This window comes from Pituophis catenifer, unplaced genomic scaffold (genome assembly GCF_029215685.1).
Source record: "Pituophis catenifer annectens isolate HBS135680 unplaced genomic scaffold, rPitCat1.0.hap2 SCAF_2, whole genome shotgun sequence".
NCBI lineage: Eukaryota > Metazoa > Chordata > Lepidosauria > Squamata > Colubridae > Pituophis > Pituophis catenifer.
The window spans coordinates 169,473,887-169,494,113 of record NW_027256882.1 but is presented as its reverse complement, the minus strand read 5'-3'; the positions used below and the strand labels follow the sequence as shown (position 1 = coordinate 169,494,113).

Here is a 20,227-nt window from a genome sequence, read left to right as displayed (position 1 = left end):
TCCGTGGACTTCTCCAGGGCGGGCGGCCGGTTTAGTGACTTCTGGCAGCGCCTCGTCTTCCCACCGGCCGCTTTCAGGGGAGCCCCTAAGCCGGCGGCCGCTTTGAGCTCGGGACTCGCTCTACCAGAAACGTCGCTGCCTGCCCGTTTGCAGGTTCCGAGGGGGTGGAGTGAGGTGGGGGAAGTTGCTCCCGGGCTTTTCCAGCTGAATGCTTCTGGGCTCAGGGCCAAGGGCTCTCCTGGCGGCAGCCTTGGCGGCGCTTTTTCCTACTTTTGCTCCCGTCCCGCGGCTCCAGAAGAGGGAAGGTGCGAAAGGAAGGGGACGTGCGGGCGCGCTCCCTTTCCCTCTCGCTGTTTGGTGCTTGTGTTTGTGTGTGTGTGTGAGAGAGAAAGAGCAGGAAGCCAAGAGCGAGAAGATCCTGGTGGCTCCCGGGCGTGCCGGCGAAAGATTTTTCCAAAAGGAACAGGCACCGATCCGGTTGCAACTTCAATCCAAAAGAGATCGCGCTCGTGCGCTTTGTTACGACTCCCCCCCCACCCCACGCCCCATGATCCCATTTCGATGCTATCCTAACAGCGTCGCGTGTGACTCCCGAAGGCTGCGGGCTCCGCTGCGCCCAGAATTCTCAATGAGGACCAGGCACCGGACATGAAGGTAAGCGTGGGTCGCTTTTTTGGGGGTGGGTGGTGGGTGGTGGGTGGGGGAGGAGAGATTCCTGCTTTCGGCGCTTCTCCACGCCCGGATTTAGGAAGGTGGGCGCGGAGCTCCGGCACAGAAGGAGCTGGGGTTAAACCTGCTGTAAGAGAAAGAGGTGATAAAAGAACTTTGTAGCCACCCCGATCGTCCAACGCTTCAAAAGTTGGTAGAAGAAAATACCGGATAGGAATTAAAAGGAAAAGGAGTGTTCTCAAAGGAACCGTGGTCGGGTCAGGTCAGATTTTCAGGTCAGATTTCTCATTTATTTATCACAAGATGGATTTCAGGCACACCATTCTTCTCTTGAGTTCTTTTCCTCCCCCAATGAACGCTGTGGCAAAATCATACAAGTAAAAAGTTTTGACTGCTCTAAAGTGCAATAGAATACCATATATTTGTGTGTGTGCGTGCGTGTGCGCGCATGTGTTTGTATGTATGTATATATGAATATATATGTACATATGTATATGTATATATGTGTGTATGTATGTATGTACTGTATATGTATATATGTGTGTGTGTGCATATGTATATGTACTGGTATATATGTATATACTAGTACATAAACATATATATAAAGTGTTTTTCTATCGAGACACCTGGTCTACCCCAGCATGTGGGAAGGAGCATACTGCATCCCTTTCGCCTTTCAGCTCCAATCCAGGAGCCCTCAAGGAGTCTCATTCACAACAAACACAACATTTTATACCAGCAAAATATAAATTATATATATATACATATATATATATATATATATATATATATATATATATATATATATATATATACATATACATATACATATACATACACACACACCTGTATATGTGTGTGGGCATGTGTGTGTACGTGTGTATGTATGTATATATGCGTGCATATGTATATGTATATATAGCTGTATATATATGTGTGTGTGTGTGTGTGTATGTATATATGTAATCCTTGATTTACAACAATACATTTAGTGACTGTTCAAAGTTACAACAGCATTGGAAAAAGGGACTTATGACCATTTTTGACACTTATGACCATTGCAGCATCCCCATGGTCATGTGATTTACATTTGGATGCTTGACAACTGGTTCATGTTTTATGACGGTTGCAGTGTCCCTGGATCATTGTGACCTTCTGACCAGCAGAATCAATGGAGAAGCCAGATTCACTTAACAGCCATGTTACTAATTTAACAGCTGCAGCGATTCACTTAACAAATGTAGCCAGAAAAATCGTAAAATGGGGCAAAACTCACTTAACAAATTTCTCACTTAGCAACATAAATTCCGGGCTCAGTTGTGGTCGTACGCCGAGGACTACCTGTATACGTGTGATAATAACACTGCTCTTTCAAGAAGAATATCCAAGGCAGACAGGATGGGAAAAAGGAATTGTTCCTGTGTTCTTTCTTAGCTATTTTTTCTTGTTCCCAAAGGTGGCTTGGACTGGGCACGGAAGGTGGAATGTCGAACTTCCACCCAGTGAGGTTGCAGACTTGTCCCAGTTCTCCACGGGACTCGTGGATCCGATCCCTGAAAGAAACCTCCTCTACGAGCTTTGGAAAAAAATGCACTTGTTCCGCAGCTGCAGCTATCGGATCCAGCTGGAGGGGCAGATGAACAATGCCCCAAGGATCCAGGGCATCCGATGGGTAAGTAAGAATGCTTGCTCACTGGAGACAATCGGGTCGGTCCTATTTTACATGAGCTATTGGCCAATTTGTCTAGGCTGTGAGGCTAGCACTCTTGGCCCTGGAGAGGAGACCACTTGGAGACCCAAGGATTGTAGTTCAAAGAAAAGTGTGATGGATATGTCCATGTAGGAGCGTTCTCCTCCCCGTAGGCAGGAATATTGGTGCGGCTGAGACAAATCATTCATTTAATATTATGCCTGTGAGTCAGAGTGACAGCAGAGTGCTGACATGAGCAGGGCGAAGGGAACAGCGTGCTTTCGCTTTCAAGCAGGATGTGAAATCTCTTTACATCACCAGAATCTGAGTGTGCGTTTTATTTTAGCACAGGCCTAACAAATAGTCCTTGTGTTTCCTGAGAAAGTTTACATCTTGTCCCTTAGATCTCTTCTGTTGTCAGAAGGGGTCTGTGGTTGATTCCCCTCCCCCCTATTTTTTTAATATTGCTGTTCTTAACAGAAATGTGTTGGTGATTCTGCTTGTTTCTTTTTGTTTTCTAAGAATGATGCTATTGAATGGCTAAAGTTGTCCCACGCATGGTCTTATTTATCCTTTATGGTGGAAATTTGCCTGCTCCCGAGGAGTTCAGGGTTACTTGAGTCGATCCTCAGATCATCAGTGTACAGGTAGTCCTCGACTTACGACCACAATTGAGCCCAAAGTTTCTGTCGCTAAGTGAGACATTTGGCAAGGGCCCCGTTTTACGACTTTTCTTGCCGCACTTGTTAAGTGAATCACTGCAGTTGTTATGTTGGTAACGTGGTTGTTAAGTGAATCTGGCTTCCCTATTGACTTTGCTTCCCAAAAGGTTGCAAAAGAGGATCACATGATCCCAGGATACTGTAACCTTCATAAATATGAATCAGTTGCCAAGCATCAGAACTTCGATCATGTGACCACGGGAGTGCTGCAATGATTGTGTGAAAAAATGGTCATAAGTAACTTTTTTCAGTGATGTTGTAACTTTGAACAGTCACTAAATGAACTGTTGTAAATCGAGAACTACCTGTATTGGAAGAAAGAGAATAATACCGTAAATGCAAAAAGCAAGAACCAATTTAGCAGAATATCCAATTCTAGCCATTGCAGTTTTAAATTGATTTATGGCAGAATTATCTACTCTTAAGGCAGTGGTGAAATTCAAATTTTTTTACTACCGGTTCTGTAGGCGTGGCTTGGTGGGCGTGGCACGGGTTGGTGAACATGGCTTGATGGGCATGGCAGGGGAAGGCTACTGCAAAATCCCCATTCCCTCCCCACTCCTGGGGAAAGAATATTCCCACCCCACTCTGGGGCCAGCCAGAGGTGGTATTTGCCGGTTCTCCGAACTACTCAAAATTTCCGCTACCGGTTCTCCAGAACCTGTCAGAACCTGCTGAATTTCACCCCTGTCTTAAGGGCTGTAACACTCCATATTCCCCCCACCCCTGAAAATTTTGAGCTGAACCCCCAGAGATCTTTAAAAGTTGTTGTTGATCTTTAAATGCTTAATGCAACATTGAGAAAGATAATTAAATACACAATTGGAAAGTAGCTATATTAACCATGTTGGGTTTTATTTCAAAGTAAATTAAATCAATTTTATTTTTTGTCCCACTAGCAGCTTTGGGAATGTGGCCTTCCACAAGCTGCTCTAACTGTCAAATGAAAAAAAAAATGCATTCAACTAAATGTGCTGAAATACAGCATGGCTTAATATGCGAGAACCGGATTAATGAATTTCATAGTTGAGCAGGAATTTGAATATTATATGCTGGGTGGTGATCATGGGGATTGTAGCCATCCTTTTTGGGAAGGGTCTTTGCATACTCATCCTGTTGTTTTGGGGGGATTAGTACACTGAAATGTTATTAACATGCATTCTGTAAAATTATCCTGTCAAGCTCATGGAGAATCCCCACAACAACCATATAAGATAGATAAATGCTAATTGTTCTCACCATAGTGTAATATCATAGCCATTCATGTATTAACACGTGCTGTATGCAAATTGCAATGTAAAGGTATCTTACCCATAGGTAAAAAGTACATATTTGCAAGATGAAATAAGCAATCACTTGTATCTTTAAAAAGAATAAGTGCCACTTCGATTTTAGGGCTGTTTCAGTTCTTTCCAAACCTTTCTGATTAAGCCATGATTTTCTTACATAAGCTTCAGAGCTTAACTGGTGATGGGATAATTATATTTCCAGTATAATAATGAGTTGGATCCAGTTGCTTATCCCTTTCACAAGATCAAGAGGTAATTAGGGTGGCTTCTTTCCGCAGTTTTCATGTTACCGTATCTGGCCAGTGAGTAAATACTCTTATTTAAATCAACAGTTTGAACTAGGAGTACTTTTTCCTTCCCATTCTTTCTTTATTCAGATGACTGGAAGTATGTGGGAGGATATATATATATATATATATATATATATATATATATATATATATATATATATATATATATATATATTTACAAATATTCTACTCCAAGATCTGTGGCTTTAGGGTTAGAAGATGTTCAGAGATATGTGTATGACTTGGGGGAGGAACAACATTCTCTGAAGTATCTGTTCACCCTTTTCCTCCCTCCCTCCCCCTCTCTGCACGCACACATACCCATCACAGTTGAAGTGGGAAATAATGGATGGGAACATTTTTTTGCAGCTTTTTTAAATTTCAAAAAGCTTTATGTTGCATTTTGAAGTTTTCTTGGGGTGGTTTAAATCTTTCATTGAAATCTCCAGGTAAAATTTAAAAGTCACTTTTAGTATATCAAAATGCTCAACGAATAAAAATAATTTTGCTTGGCCATCAGATAAGGAATAAAATAATAGGAGGGGTATTTTTCTAGGATGGACAATCCAGAATTGGGAAAAAAGATCATCTTCTAGTTGGTCATCATCCTGGTCACCTTCAATCTGGGAGGGCACTCTGGCCAAAGTTTCTGAAGATATATATAGGGCAGGTGTTCCTTCTCAGAGACTGTGGTTCCTAGCCATGAAGGGCATTATCTAGTAGCTTAGTACTTTGAATTGGGAATGAAAACAAATAGGGATCCCAGTGATGCTGATAATATAATAGTGACTGAATAAATTCAAAATGCTTGGTTCTGATCAGCGTTCTGCAGGAGAAATCTGACACCTTCCCCAACTCCTGATCACAATGGAAAATATATTTTCCTCATTGAAGACACCTCAGATGATTAGCATCTATGCGCACTTAACACAACGTTTGTTAAGTTTTTTGCTCCATTTGTGGTTAGGACTACTCTCAGCAATCTTTGATGAACGAGAGGATTCTCACGGTCTGGCTTGCTAGTCTAAGCTCTTGCTTTTGATCTTGTCTGTGGAAATCTATTGGCAACTGGCTTCATGATATTCATGGCTGTTACTGGGTTCCCTTTGGTGATTTCAACCAGATGTGGGGGAGATAGTCTGGGCCTTGGTTGCCAGAATGAGCTGGAGAGCTTGCAAATGGAATGTGGAAAATGGTATCGCTTATAAGATCCCTAGATTCAGCTTTTGAATTTCCCAACTTCGATCACTAGCTTTATGCTCCATCCTTTGTCAGTGGCTGTACTTTCTTTCAGTTCCCAGGCAGGTGGCAGCAATTAGAGTCAGTCTCACTAACTGAGGTCACACCTTGGGGGGAGCCATTGTGTGATTTGGTTGGGGTTCACCTGTTGCCTGCATGAAACCAGCTACTGTGGCTCAGTTAGTAACACCCTGATGAAAAATCATGGCGTAGCAAATGTATAAATAACATCCCCCTTTATTTTATTGTTTCTTTCTTATCACCACAAAGTTCTTTTTATTACGGATCTTTTCAGGGAAAGTCACCTTAAAACAATGGTGAAATTCAATTTTTTTTTTACTGTGGGCGTGGCTTGGTGGGTGTGGTATGGGTTGGTGGGCATGGCTTGGTGGGTGTGGCAGGGGAAGGATACTGCAAAATCTCCATTCCCACCCCACTCCAGGGGAAGGATACTGCAAAATCTCCATTCCCACCCCACTCATGCTCTCGTTATCTCGCGTTTGGATTACTGCAATGCCCTCTACATGGGGCTGCCCTTGTGGTGCACCCGGAGGCTCCAGCTAGTCCAGAATGCGGCCGCGTGGGTTGTTACGGGAGCTTCCCACTAGTCCCATGTTACACCACTCCAGCGCAAGCTGCACTGGTTACCGGTAGTCCTTCGGATCCGCTTCAAGGTGCTGGTACTTACCTATAAAGCCCTTCATGGCATGGGCCTGGGGTAGTTGCAGGATCACCTCCTACCGGCCTCCCACCACCCAGTGCGTTCACATAGGACTGCCCTCCTCTGGGTGTCTTCCGCCAGACAATGTCGGCTGATGGCGCCCAGGATGAGGGCATTCTCTGTGGGCGCACCGACCCTCTGGAATGGGTTACCCACTGAGCTCCGGACGGCCGTTCTTTCCGCGGTGACCTGAAGACATGGCTTTTCCAACAAATTGTCTGATCTACTGGGAGTCTTAGTTTTAACTTCTTGGGGATTTTAATTGGATTATTTTAGTATTAATTTTATTGTTCCGTTGTTTTATCTTTGTGAGCCGCCCCGAGTCCTTCGGGAGAAGGGCGGCATATAAGTATGAATAAACTAAACTAAACTAAACTCTGGGGCCAGCCAGAGGTGGTATTTGCCGGTTCTCCAAACTACTCAAAATTTCTGCTACCGGTTCTCCAGAACCTGATGAATTTCACCCCTGCCTTAAAACCTTATAGTAAGGGAAGGAAAAAAAGGGAAGAGCTACCAGTTTGGGGAATGGGACCTCTCCTATTTGAGAATGGCTCGGGGAAGGGATGCATCCTTCCCATTCCTGATAAAAATATGGTGTAATCCAATATTTGAGGACCCAGTTTGTGAGGGCAATAAGCTGATTTTGTATAAATATACAAAAGTATGAAGGCTATTGCTTAACGCATTGTAAGCCGCCCTGAGTCTCCGGAGAAGGGCGGCATATAAATCAAATAATAAATAAATAAATAAATAAAAATATTTCTCAACTTCAGCAACCTTAGGATTTATGGATTTCCACTCCTAGAATCTCAAACTGACTTGAGATTCAATTTAAAGTTGCAAAAGTTGAGAAAAGCTGATCTGACCAACTGTTTAGCATTGTGATTAAGTTTAAAGTAGCAGTTTGAGTTCCTTGGTCACCGACAAGTAACCAATAAACAAACCAAAAAAAGCCTGTTCCTTTGCTTCTAAGCAGGATGTGCAAGCACCCACGCCTGCCTGAAAGCTATTTTTTTCCGAAAATAATAGCTTTCTTTTAGAATCCAAGGAGTAAAAAGATAGCCTCGGCTTAATTAGGAGTGCAAAAAAAAAAAAAGCACTTGGTACAAGCTTAGAATAAGTGGTTTTCTTTCTAATTATTTCCTAAGGTCAGGAAGTGCTCTGGGATTTGAACAGTCTGAACGGGGAGAAAAGAAAAATATTTTGCAGGAGTTAAATGTGATTCAAATTAGGACCAATAGACATAAGCCAGCAAAGAGATCCTCGGGCCTTTGAGTTAGAGGATTTTGTTCAACAGAGAGTCTTCATTTCCCTGACTAAAGAGTTGCACACTCCCTACCACCCCCATTTCAAGGAAGGCAGCTTCCCCAGGGAACTCCTGGCTTTTTTCTTTGGTCTAAGGAAGGGCGATACCAAGGCATAGCCAAACATAGCTAGGAAGAAAAGGACAGGCTCCTGGTTTGGCTTCCTGCCTAATTTGACCGGATTTCTGGCGACAGACGGACTCCCTGGTCTCTTGCAGCCACCAGCCGGAAAAAGCAGGGTGGGGTGGAAGGGGGAGAAAGGGGAGGTGACAGCTCTCTTCGGAAGTGGCTTGGCCTCTGTGAGTTTGAGAGGTTGCCTGGAACAGTGGCTGTTCCATTGATCACATGTGCAGTGAACTCTGAGAGCAAGGCAGGCGGTCAAGTGGATTCCTCATGAAAAAAAAAATTCCTCTGGTGCAGTCAATTTCAAACGGTTTCAGGGATTTATCTGTTCCCCACTTCAAAACCGGAAACGGTAGGAAGGTATAATCACTGTGAAATCAAATCCAGGCACTGCAGAAAGAAGATAAGTTTGACCTACCCGTGGAAGAGTATAATCTTAGTTATTCTCTGCTACAGAGTAGTGTTGTAGTGGTAGAGCTGCAGTGGTCTATGTATGCACCCAATTATTGTGCTTGCAGAATTCATGAGTCAGAACCCATCAAGTAGAGACTTTTAAAACTACCATGATTAAGAAAAGCCGTGGCTTGGCATGATCAATATATGTGCCAGTGGAATCAATGCAACAGAGGATAGAACTGTAGTTGGAAGATTAGGCTGATCGGAGGCTGTGGGGTGGTCTTTGTTTGATGAAGCAGTTCCAAGAACTTCTCCTTAAAAATTTAGTATGATAACATTTAACATTGTGACTTTGGAAGACGGTGAGACAATGTAGAGAGAAGGCTCCACTCACATCTTGTCTGGACACATCCACAGAGGCAAACATTTTAGCCGGCCCTGCAAGATGCTGGGCAGGAGTGCACTTGAAGAGCTGAAGAGAGGATGGGCTCGTTCTTTGTTACTTGTCAGTGTTAATCACTATCCTGCTTCTCATCTAACTTGCTTGTAGATCATCAGCTGCCTTGGGGCTCCAAATAGTGAATGGTTTGGAATTCCGGGTGTTGCTGTACCAGTGCACCATGGGAGCAGTCCAGTGGGGAAGGTTGATTTAGTGAAGACAAACTTTCTTTTTTTTAAAAAAAAAAATACCCACATCATTATACGTTCTTATAAATCTTCTCTATGACACATTTCTTATCCTCTCCTCTGAATGATCTCTTAGAATTAAAGAGATGCCCTGCTCTTGGAGAAGAGGCATCTCGATACCAGTTTCTCAACAAGAGAACCAATCAGCTGCTCAGAATTTAAATATAACTCCAAATGAACAACCAATCATACAATCAACTGACCACCCTGGCACACAAGGCATTTATAAGCTAAGGAGAACAGGACAGGAAAATCCTGCTGATGATGTTACCTAGTCTAGTAACAAAAGGTTCAGAAACTAAACTGAAATAAGCTTGGAGAGCAAAACCACTGCCAAAATCTAAAAACTGAGCTACAAGTATTTTCTATTTTACCTATGTCACCAGTTTCTCAAGGTCAAGATTCATGATTTGGGCATTACATCAAAGTGTAAAGAGAGGAAATGGCCCAGCTATTGTGAAACTCCAGGTGGTTATTAGGACAGCATAGGGACCCAGATTCAAAGGGCAAAATGTGGTTTGGAGCATGCAGGGAAACAGTGTCGGCCCTTATCAGGAAGACTTTAAATAGATGCTTCATTTCCTGAGCTTGTATGGCTGCCTCATACACAATCCCAAGGAAAGCACTCCCAAATCCTATTTTATCCTTGAATCCGGATCTCTGCACTCCTCCAGGTCAATTGAGCTACCTTTCCTTCGTTGCAACAAATGAGGATGCTGGAAATAGAAGGCTTGTTGTGCTCCTCAACAAAAGGTAGGTTATAAATATAACAAATAATATCCTCCCCATATAGAAATATCTAAATATGGTACCTGCAGGAAACTTAGCATGACAGAGAAAATGCTAGACTAGGATCTATGTAAACTGCAGTCTAATTTTTTTATACGCGGGGAGCTGTTCTTTATGAAAGAGCCCATTGGGTTCCTGCTGACAGTGTGAGGGAGGGTGGGCAGGGCCCTACTCTGTTTCTTATTTTGAGAGGATTTATTTTTGGATGGCAGAGGGGAATAAAAGTGTTGTTTGTCTCAGGACTGCTGTGAAAGTAGAGGAGGCATGAGCTGAGTGACAAGTAACACTTGGAATAGGAAAACCTTATTATTCTGTCTCTTGAGAATTCCAAATGCTTTCTTTCTGATGGGTAGGACAAAAACAGGTAGCAGTGAGGTATGGAACCATGGAGATGATTCCATAGTAAGCTGGCGGGGGAGAGTCAAGAAATTTATTTGAGCCACATTCAAGCAAACCGACGGCAAAGCATCAATTATTCTCTGCCCATATTTTATCTGCAGATTCTTACCTGAATCAGAATATCCTGGACTTTACTAGGGAAAAATGGGCAGGACAAAGCACCTGTCCTGCAATCACATCAGATGATTCTGTAGCTGTATTTGCAGGTGTGATTCCACATATTCACCCTGGATTCCCCGTGGTGAGTGAGATGGGCAACTTGTGTAGTAATCTGGGATTCTGCACAGAGTGGAGCCTGAAGAAACAGCTGAGCTGCTCTATAGATCAAGATTACCGACTGTGAATTTGGTTTTTTGGCTCCTGGGGGCAGCCTAATAGGTCATTCTCCAGGAAATAATCAACACTTCTTTGTGGATATAATGCTACCGGCCTTGAAGCTGGTGAGTGGTATGTTTTGTTGAAGAAGCCTTCCTTAGATTTGACCGTCCGGTACCCAACTTTTCCTTTTGAGGAAAGGTTATTAAGAGGTTGCTGGGGAACCATGGAAAATTTTGGAGGAAATAAGTGCAGTATCTGAATCCTTTTCAGTTAGGCTTCTGGTCCAATCATGGGAAAGATTCTCCACTGCTTTCTTTGGTCAATGACTTTGTCAGGGCTTAGATGGGGGGCAGGGGGGGAGAGTGTTAGAACTAAAAGTGGCATTCAATACCGTATCATTGATTGTGGCATCGTTCTGGACTCTGTATATGGGTTGGGAGTGGCAGTACAATTTTATTCTGCTCCTATCTGAGTTGGCAATCAGAGGAGAAGGACCCAAGCCCTTGGATCTTTCTTTATAAACTTCTGCAAGACTTGGTACTCTCCTTTATGTTACTTTACATTTTTATGAAACATTTTACAGAAACCACCTGTCATTTAGGGCAGGGCTCTCCAACCTTGGCAACTTTAAGCCTGGCGGACTTCAATTCTGAGAATTCCCCAGCCAGAATTCTGGGAGTTGAAGTCCGCCAGGCTTAAAGTTGCCAAGGTTGGAGAACCCTGATTTAGGGAGCACTTTTAGAGCAGGGGTGTCAAACCCGCGTCGTATCGGGACTTTCCCCCCTTCACTAAACCAGGTGGGGCCATGGCCAGTGTATGATACATCAAGCCTGTGGGCTGCGAGTTTGACAGCCCTGTTTTAGAGGATTCACCAATATACCAATAACACTCGGCTTCTGCTGCCTCAGGCTTTATATATGTCAAAGATGCCATGGAAATTTTTGAAGATACCTGGATCTGGATGAAATGAAGCAAAATCCTGCCAAGCCACAATTGTTATTTGCCTGCATAGGGATGGTGTGTTTTTAAAATGCTCCATCCAAAGTCCCTAACAACAGAGTACTTCTATGATATTGCTTTTGACAGTTATTCTGGACAGGATCACAATCTCTGATTTAGGTTCTCAATTTCCAATGAAGCAGCAGGTAGGAATTCTGGCTAGGTGGCTTGGCCTAGCTTCTGATGGTACCCCAGTTACAATCCCACCAGGACCAGGGTGCCCTGGTGATGGCAACTTACTTTTTGATAATCTCACAGCTGAACTGCTGTAATGTGCTATGTACAGAGTTGCCTTTGGAGACAATATACTAGCTGCAATTGGTACAAAACATAACAGCTAGATCAGGGGTGTCAAACTCAAGGCCCACGGGCCGCATCCAGCCTGCACGGTGCTTAGATCTGGCCCACAGGGCCTCCCTGGAAATGGCAAAGGTGCCTCTGCCAGCAAAAACAGAACTTGTGAGGGCCGCATGCGGCCCTCCTGAGTTCTGTTTTAGCTCGCAGAGGGTTGCAGGAGGCCATCGCAGCCAAAAATGGAGCTTGGGAGCCCATTTTCACTGGCAGAGCACTCAGGCCCCCACAGGCATCCCTGACATGAGTGACATCTAGCAGGCCATGCCCCCTCGACCATGCCCTCTGCCCCCTCCCCCTCGTGGTCAAATACAACCCTGATGTGACCCTCAGTGAAATCAAGTTTGACACCCCTGAGCTAGATTGTCGACTGGACAATCCCCTCAATATAGAATGACAGTCTTTTTTATGTTGCTGCATTGATTAGCAATAAACTTTTGGATCCAATTTAAAGGTTGGTTGCTACCTTTAAAATCCCACATAGCATCACACCAGGATGTATAGTAATGCCTTGGTAGAATCTCTTTTTGAATCTCTCTGTCCTATCTGAACATTTAGAGAAGGCATGTTTCCCACCTTACATAGTGTGTAAAGAGTAAATGACAGCTATGTACTATGAGTAAATGACATAGTAGTCCCATATTGTTGCCCTCTTTTCACCAGAGATCTTTGTGACATTAACCCCTTCCTTTGCAAGGAAGATGGTCTAATTTCATTGGGCCTTTACTCTGAGCTGGTTGTGGGCACCACGGTAGGATATCATAAGAAATTGACTGTATATACTGTAATTGAATTGATTATATTCCTAATGCCATGTTTAATCTTCTCTGGTAGTTGATGCCCAGAGTGCATCAGGGTTGGAATGAATTAGCAATCTTATTAAACCATCAATCCACAGAGAATCTCTCTAGGATAATGGCAAGATGTAGAAGAGATAGTTGGGGGAGGGCTGAAGGACCCCTGCTCGAGGGAGCCAGAGGGACCTCCCCACCACAAGAGCTTCAGGCAGTCACAGTATAGATAGAAATACAAAGTAGTTATACAATGTCTTTTGACTGGCACTGTAGAGAACCTTATGCCTGAAAGCATGCTGATAGTAAGAAAAATGGGGATGTGGAAAACTGAGCATATTTGCATTATATTGCATAGGATTTTCACTATTTTCTTGGTAGCATTTAATATACGGCAGCTTTTAATTGGAATTGTATGTATATTGTCTTCCTATTTTAATATAATTTTTATTGAAGATTTTTACATAGTAAAATATAAACATAAAAACATATTTAAACAAAAGTTAGAAAAAAGAAAAAAAGATGAAACGTATGGGAAAAAATAGAAAAATATCTGTATATTTTAGAAACCAAAAGTAACTTTTATTTAATTTTTATTCTCTCTGATTTAAGAAAAAAAATAATAAAATATTTTCATGGGCCTTAGGCCCAGGCCTAATGGATAAGTCCATCCTGAGCCCCAAAGTAAACAAGAATACTAGACATTAAGTAGCAAAATGTTTACAGATAATACATGTATAAATCGAAAGCAGAAACAAACTCAGTTAAACTCCTCAGTTATTCATGCAGTTTTGGTCTTGGTTGGCATTTTCATCCAGTATATATTTGATGTGTCCTGAGCCCTAATGGTACAGTGCTTAGAATGTGATATTGCAGGCTAACGCTGCTCACTGCCAGGAGTTCGATATTATGGGGCTCAAGATTGACTTGGCTTCCAAACTTCTGAGGTCAGTAAAATGAAGACCCAGATTGTTAGGTAAAAGGTAAAGGTAAAGATTCCCCTCAAACATATGTGCTAGTCGTTCCCGACTCTAGGGGGCAGTGCTCATCTCCGTTTCAAAGCTGAAGAGCCAGCGCTGTCCGAAGACGTCTCTGTGATCATGTGGTCGGCATGACTAAACACCAAAGGTACATGGAATGCTGTTCCCTTCCCACCAAAGGTGGTCCCTATTTTTCTACTTGCATTTTTTATGTGCTTTCAAACTGCTAGGTTGGCAGAAGCTGAGACAAGTAACGGGAGCACACTCTGTTACGCAGCACTAGGGATTTGAACCGCTGAACTGTCAGCAATATGCAAATAATGCTTTTTCATTGTAAACCACCCAGAGAGTGCTGTAAATAACTATGGGGAGATATGTAAGCCTAAATGCTTTTGCTATTGCTCCTCTTGTAATGTGAACTGAAGGAGTTATCCCGATGACAGCTGTACCTTTAACAGCAACCTCGTGCCTTGTAGTGCTGTTTTTTTTTAATAGTGCAACCCCAAAGTGCTATATAAGTGATACCGTTTGCTGAAAATTATGTCTCTGGCTTCCATGAGCCTCTGGCTCTTTTTTCTGAATATTGGCTGAACTGTGACCCTTTTCCAGCATCTGAGCAGTTCACTTGAAAGGGGGAGCAGATGTGCAGCATAGTGACTTCCCGGATAGGAAGAATCTAGGAGGAAAAATGGAAGCAACAGGAACAAATCATCCATGTATACTGAGAATATATGGTTTCTCACTGCATTTATAGTATGCCATCTCTTTAGCCCAACTGAGTTAATGTTGTCTCCTTGGACTCCTAGTTTTGTTAGCTGAAACCTTTTAACTAGAGATGCTAATGATTGAATCACTGTCTTTCTGTTGAGTTATAGATCCTCTTTTCAGGGCAAGGTGTGGAGCCAGCCAGGAGGTAAACAGAGAAAGCAGGGAAGTTCTTAGAGGTGAGGTGCTGTTGGCAGAACAAATGCCAAGAGGCAAGGACAGCTTGATTCTTGTGTATTTCTGACTTGGTAGCAAGCCAGATTTGGCTACAAGTCTCTGCATAGCGATTCTTACTAATCTGCTTGGCAACAGCCAGTGTATCTCTCTACCTCTTGAGAACAGAGCTGAATCAGTTAATGTTTGGAGTTCAGTTTCCAGCCTCTTCTGCCACAAAACAGGTCAGACTGGTCTCTTTCAAGCCAAGTCCCACCAACCATCCTGGACATCTTTCACCTGTTATCCAAATGAAATGCTGTCTTTTCGCAGCGTGGCAGCAAAAATATAATTCCAGCTTCCAAAGTTTCAGATCCTGCAACTTTTTTAAAAGAAAAAAAAAAGCCAACATTTGGAACTGCGATGGGTCAGTCAGAATTTGTTCACTTGCCTGATATTAAGGTAAGGAGAGAAAACGGGGCAGGAACCCTATGCATATTTATTTTTTCATTCAAGGTTTATATATGGAACACGTTAAGTTTGATTTCTTCAGGCCTAAGTTAGGCTCAACAGCAATGTTTTCTTTTTGATCTGCTGCTAGAACTTTATTTGAAAGTATCCCATGATCAGGAGGAACTGTTTGACAGATCTCTTCAGTAGCTATTCATTATCCATGTTTATTTGAGCAGTATCTTTTCCTTATTCTCCTTTTTGTTTGATTCTGGCTCTTCTGGAGTAGGGGAGCCAAGTATCCTTAAGTAATGTCACATCAGGCTCCTCGCTCTGCCCAGAAGATTGCAATGATTAAGATGATTCTTCCTAGTGTGATTAAAATCAAACCTCTCCAGTTAAGTGACAGGGGAATTTTTCAAGAATTGAAATGTTGCTTAACGGTGTACTGTGGTGATTAAGGTGTTGGATGACATTTAGGGAGACTTGGCTTCAGGTCTCCATTCTGTTATGAAATTGTTTAGGTGACCTTGTGCCAGTAATTCTCAATGACATAGCTAGATTGTGGTTCTGTAGCTAAGTTTGGGAGAAGGAAACACGAATTTCCATTTCCAGGAAGAAAAAAAAAGTAGGAGATGAAACTACGTAAAATAAGTATATAAGTAGGAAACAAAATAAGAGGGAAGCATTTCTAGGTTTAATTTGGCTTCTATAGTCACGGTGTAGGTATGTATATAGATACAAACACATATGCATATACACAAAGTGTACCAAAAGTCAATTCCAATATGTTTTATGTATTATTTCTTTTTCTTTTAGAGAAAATGTCTCTTAGTACTGTATTTAGGAATGTTCAAAGGTTACGTCTCAAACAAGTAAGGACCTGTTTCGAAAAAACATCATTTAATGTAATTTTTATAACAAATTATTTATGGCTCCTGGCTTTTGTTATAACCTTTGTGGATGTGTGTACATCTGCATCTGTGTGTGTGCATGCACCTTTGAGTCAGTTTTTGATTTCTGCCTGGACAAGTCATTGCAGTTTTCATGGCAAGGCTATTTGGAAGTACTTGCCATTGCCTGCCTATTGCCTGCTTCCTAGGGTTGAGATGACTAGCCCATCCAAAGCTGATTTTGTGCCTAAAGTGGGACTAGAAGTCATAGTCTCCTGATTTCTAGCCTGGTGTATGTATTTGGGAATAAAAAAAATCCTTAGTCCACCCCCAACCCCGTGGTGATTGACTGACAGTGGACTCCGCCTTCCCTGAGTGTGACACAGATATAGTTTAAATAAGAGAATGGCTATCTCAGGATGAGGGACAGTTCTGTAGAACGGCAATAAGATATCTGTGGGTTTGGTTTATTTTCCAAATGTGATTGGGTGAAGTGGTTTAATTAACATAGCAGAATTCAATCCTTTTTCTTCTGTTTATTTCTATTTTTCATTTTGAATTGTGAATGCCAATTCTTAAGTACCCCTTTAATCAAAGAGCAGCTAGTTTATATTATAAGTAAACCTAGCTGGATTAGATATCTATATAGTCAATACATTATTGATTCTAAGGATCAGCAGCTGAAAAGGTAAATTTGATGGATTTGGAGGGGTTGCTAATCTAGCCCAGAAAGAGTGTGCTTTTTTGTTATAATAGATTTTGATGTCCAATTTAATGGATCAATAAGAGGTTGTGGTTAAACAGTATCCAGCACATTGTGTTTCTTTTTTCTTTTTTAAAAATTTTATTATATTACATTACAGTACAATGCAAGTAAAATCGGTTAGACAGTGATATTTTCTATACAGATTAGATTCATTCTTTTTGTTATAGTGCCTCCTAATTTATCTTTGTGTATTATGACTTGGTCATTAAAAATGATATCATTTTGTAATGGCTACAGACATCAAAGAGTGGAGAGTGACATCAAAATGGAACAAAAACGGTGCCACTAAGAAACAGTAGGGAATCAATGACATGTTCTAAGAGAGTCCAACAATTTACATTAGTAAAAGAATACCCTTTTTTAAAAAAGAGGACAAAACATACAGAAAATCCAATCCAATATGCTCAGGAATTCCCAAAGATTGAGAGCAGACTGAGAAAGAAGAAGATTGTAGGTAGAGGGAGATTGTATCTTTTTGCTTGAATACTAAGTTATAGTCAAATTAACTGTGCTGAGCTGTGTTTAACTGTGATTCATGCAGTGATTTAGAAATCTCAGTGAAAAGGTTCATTCAGTAAACTAAGCCAAAAGTAAAAGGATCTCATTATGGTATATTATCTAGGAGAAATGTAATGCTGGTTGGTTGGAATCTCAACCATATAATAATAGCGGCTAGAGTTGTATTTGCACAAAACTGGAAAGCAGATAAAATCCCGTTGGAAGGAGAAAGTATAAAGAAAATTTTAGAATGTGCAGAAATGAATAGATTAACATTGAGAATAAAAGATAAAGAGGAGTTGATGTATTTCAAGACATGGGATAAATTTTATGATTGGTTAGAAAAGAAATATGAATAAGGATATAGAAATAAAATAGATAGAGAATAGGTGGGAGAAAACAATTAGAAAAATAAATACCTAAATGATGTCAAGTAAAAGCAGAAAGGGGAGGGGGGGTAAAAGGGAAAAAAGTGAGATACTATAAAAATGTACACAAATGATGAAATAAAAATAAATAATAATTGAATAAGAAATTGAAATGAGAATAAAGATAATTAGAAAATTGGGGCTGCTCGAATACCACTTTAGATTGAACTGAAAAGGGAAACAACAGGAGAGAGGGGAAGGAGTAGAGAGAGAGGAAGGGAGAATAGAGGAGAGGAGAGAAAAGGAGAAAGAAGAAAGGGAAAAGGAGAGGAAGAAAAGGGAGGGGAAAGAGAAGTAGAGGAGAAGGTTAGAAGGGGGGAAGAAGCGAGGAGTGTGGGAAGAGAAGGGGAAGTAGGAAAGAGAAGGAGAGAAAGAACAAAGGAAATAGGAGAAGAGAGAGGAAGGAAGAGAAGGGGAGGAAAGGTAAAGGGTAAAAGAGCAGCCCCCAAAAAGTAAAAATGAAAAATGAAAGTTAAAAGAAAAGATGAATGAAAAATGATGGAAATGACTGTACATGTAGATGTGTTTATGAGAAATAAAAATAAAAAACTTTATTACAATAAAAAAAAGCAAGAATAAGCCAGGCACCCAGTCCTCCTTCTAGCAAATCCCCGTTATTTGTGATAGAAGGAGAATTAGACAGGAGCTGGCTTCTACTGCAGCCCAGATATTTCTCCCTGTGTTTTAAACTCGGCATACCCATTATACATTTACCTGTCCATAAAGGAGATAATTTACTGGAAATTTAGGACCTTCTGGACCTCAACTGGCACCTGAACTCACTGGTGTCAAATGGAAAATCGCTTACATTTTCAATGTTATCTTTGAGTACAGAAGGTGGCACCTGGCCCTTGGTACTTGGTACGAATGCCAGCCAGTCACGCCTTCTCAGCTGATGTAATTGCATTGAGAGATTGCAACTTTTCTTTCTAAACTAAGGCTTGCAGCAATGATGGGAATGGCTTATCCTTTTCTTTAAGCCTAATCTACAGAGTAGATGATAGGATTTATCCCTCATTTCTATAAGTGGGATTTTCTGCACTCAACCTAGGTCAGAAATCTATCTATATATAAAAGCGAAAATCACTCATGCATTACTCATGGAATCTCCAGAACCGTAAAGCCTACAAACTTGAAATTTGCCACGAATGTCCCTCTTGGCTTCTAGGTGCTCACTAAGAAAGGATTTTTCGAAATGACCATCAGAGCATTAGTATTTCCTATATTATTATAACATGCTCTGATGCTAATTAGCATCATTGGCATCATTTCTTACAGCATAAGAAGAAGGTCTTTCTTAAGCTAGGTTCAGCCTGTGGTTTCCCAAACTCTTTGTTTTTTCTTGCCAATGTTTAGGAAGTGGCTTGCCATGAATTTCTTGCAGGATTTAAAAAATACTTTTGAAGTTAGCATCCTGCTGATCTTCCCTCCAAATTTACTACTGTATAAACCAGATGAAACCCCTAATTCTGAAATTAGTCAAAATTGGCCTCATGCTGCCGCCTGCATGATTTTCACCAACATGTTAAAAAAACCCTCAGATGGTATGTCTTGAGTGGATAATAACACAGGAAAGTTCACACATTTTTCCTGAAGTTTATATGAATCAGGTAATTTAGGTGGTTATTATCCAGGAGAAGAGAGAGTTGTCTAAACCTGTGTATGTGGCGTGCCCCCAGGTTTTTTTTTAAAATTTAGTTAAATAGACTTAACAGATTATTTATAAGCATCTTTATTTATTTCATCTATGCATATTTGCATATTAATTAAATAATGATTCTGAAGAACGTCCTTATGGATTACATGTGTACACGTGATGGCAAGCATCACTTTGAGAAGAATATTTCCATGTGAGTGAAATGGAACAAAGTGGCTTAAAATCCTCCGTAAAAAATGTTGTTTTAAAAGAACTCTAAAACTGGGCAGCGTAAGCAGTAATGAGCAAGTGAACAAGGCGAGCATTACAGGGGTGAAATTCACTTACCTTTCCCTACCGGCTCGGCTCACACACACCTCTTCTACGCATGCGCAAAACTGTCTGCGCATGCTCAGAGGGTAAAAAACAGGATGTGATGATGTCCGGGCGAGTGGGCGGAGTCTCCCGCTGCCGGTGTTACCGGATCATGCGATCCGGATAGATCCAGCTGAATTTCATCTAATTGCAAATAACATTGTTTACAAAATGTTTTGTGACAGCATTTTATCAATAGAATTGAGCAGGAGGAAGAGACAAGGAAGAAAGAAAATTCAGTAAATTCTGAGAGCTTGAATGGTCAGCTCCAGGTATGAAAAAGTCATAATAACTGCTGGTTCCAAGGGCTGGATCCTAAGAACTGCGGCTGCTTATTATGAGTGATTGAACAACTCTTCTCTGCTTGTAGTACAGGTAGTCCTTGACTTACGACCAAAACCGAGCCCAAAATTTCTTTCGCTAAGTGAAACATTTGTTAAGTGAGTTTGCCCCATTTGATCATCTTTCTTGCCATAGTTGTTAAGTGAATCACTGTAGTTGTTAAA

At 41.4% G+C, this 20,227-nt stretch overlaps 1 protein-coding gene across 1 annotated transcript in view; it reads left to right on the top strand.

Annotated features, from left to right (window-relative positions):
• Positions 1-325: 325 nt before the first annotated feature.
• RAPGEF3 (Rap guanine nucleotide exchange factor 3) overlaps positions 326-20,227 on the top strand; it is a 77,423-nt gene continuing 57,521 nt past the window's right edge. Inside the window, exons 1-2 of the mRNA XM_070935003.1 lie at positions 326-654; positions 2,126-2,341. Coding sequence (XP_070791104.1) covers positions 649-654; positions 2,126-2,341 — 222 coding nt within the window. The 5' untranslated portion in view covers positions 326-648. The remainder of the gene's footprint in view (positions 655-2,125; positions 2,342-20,227) is intronic.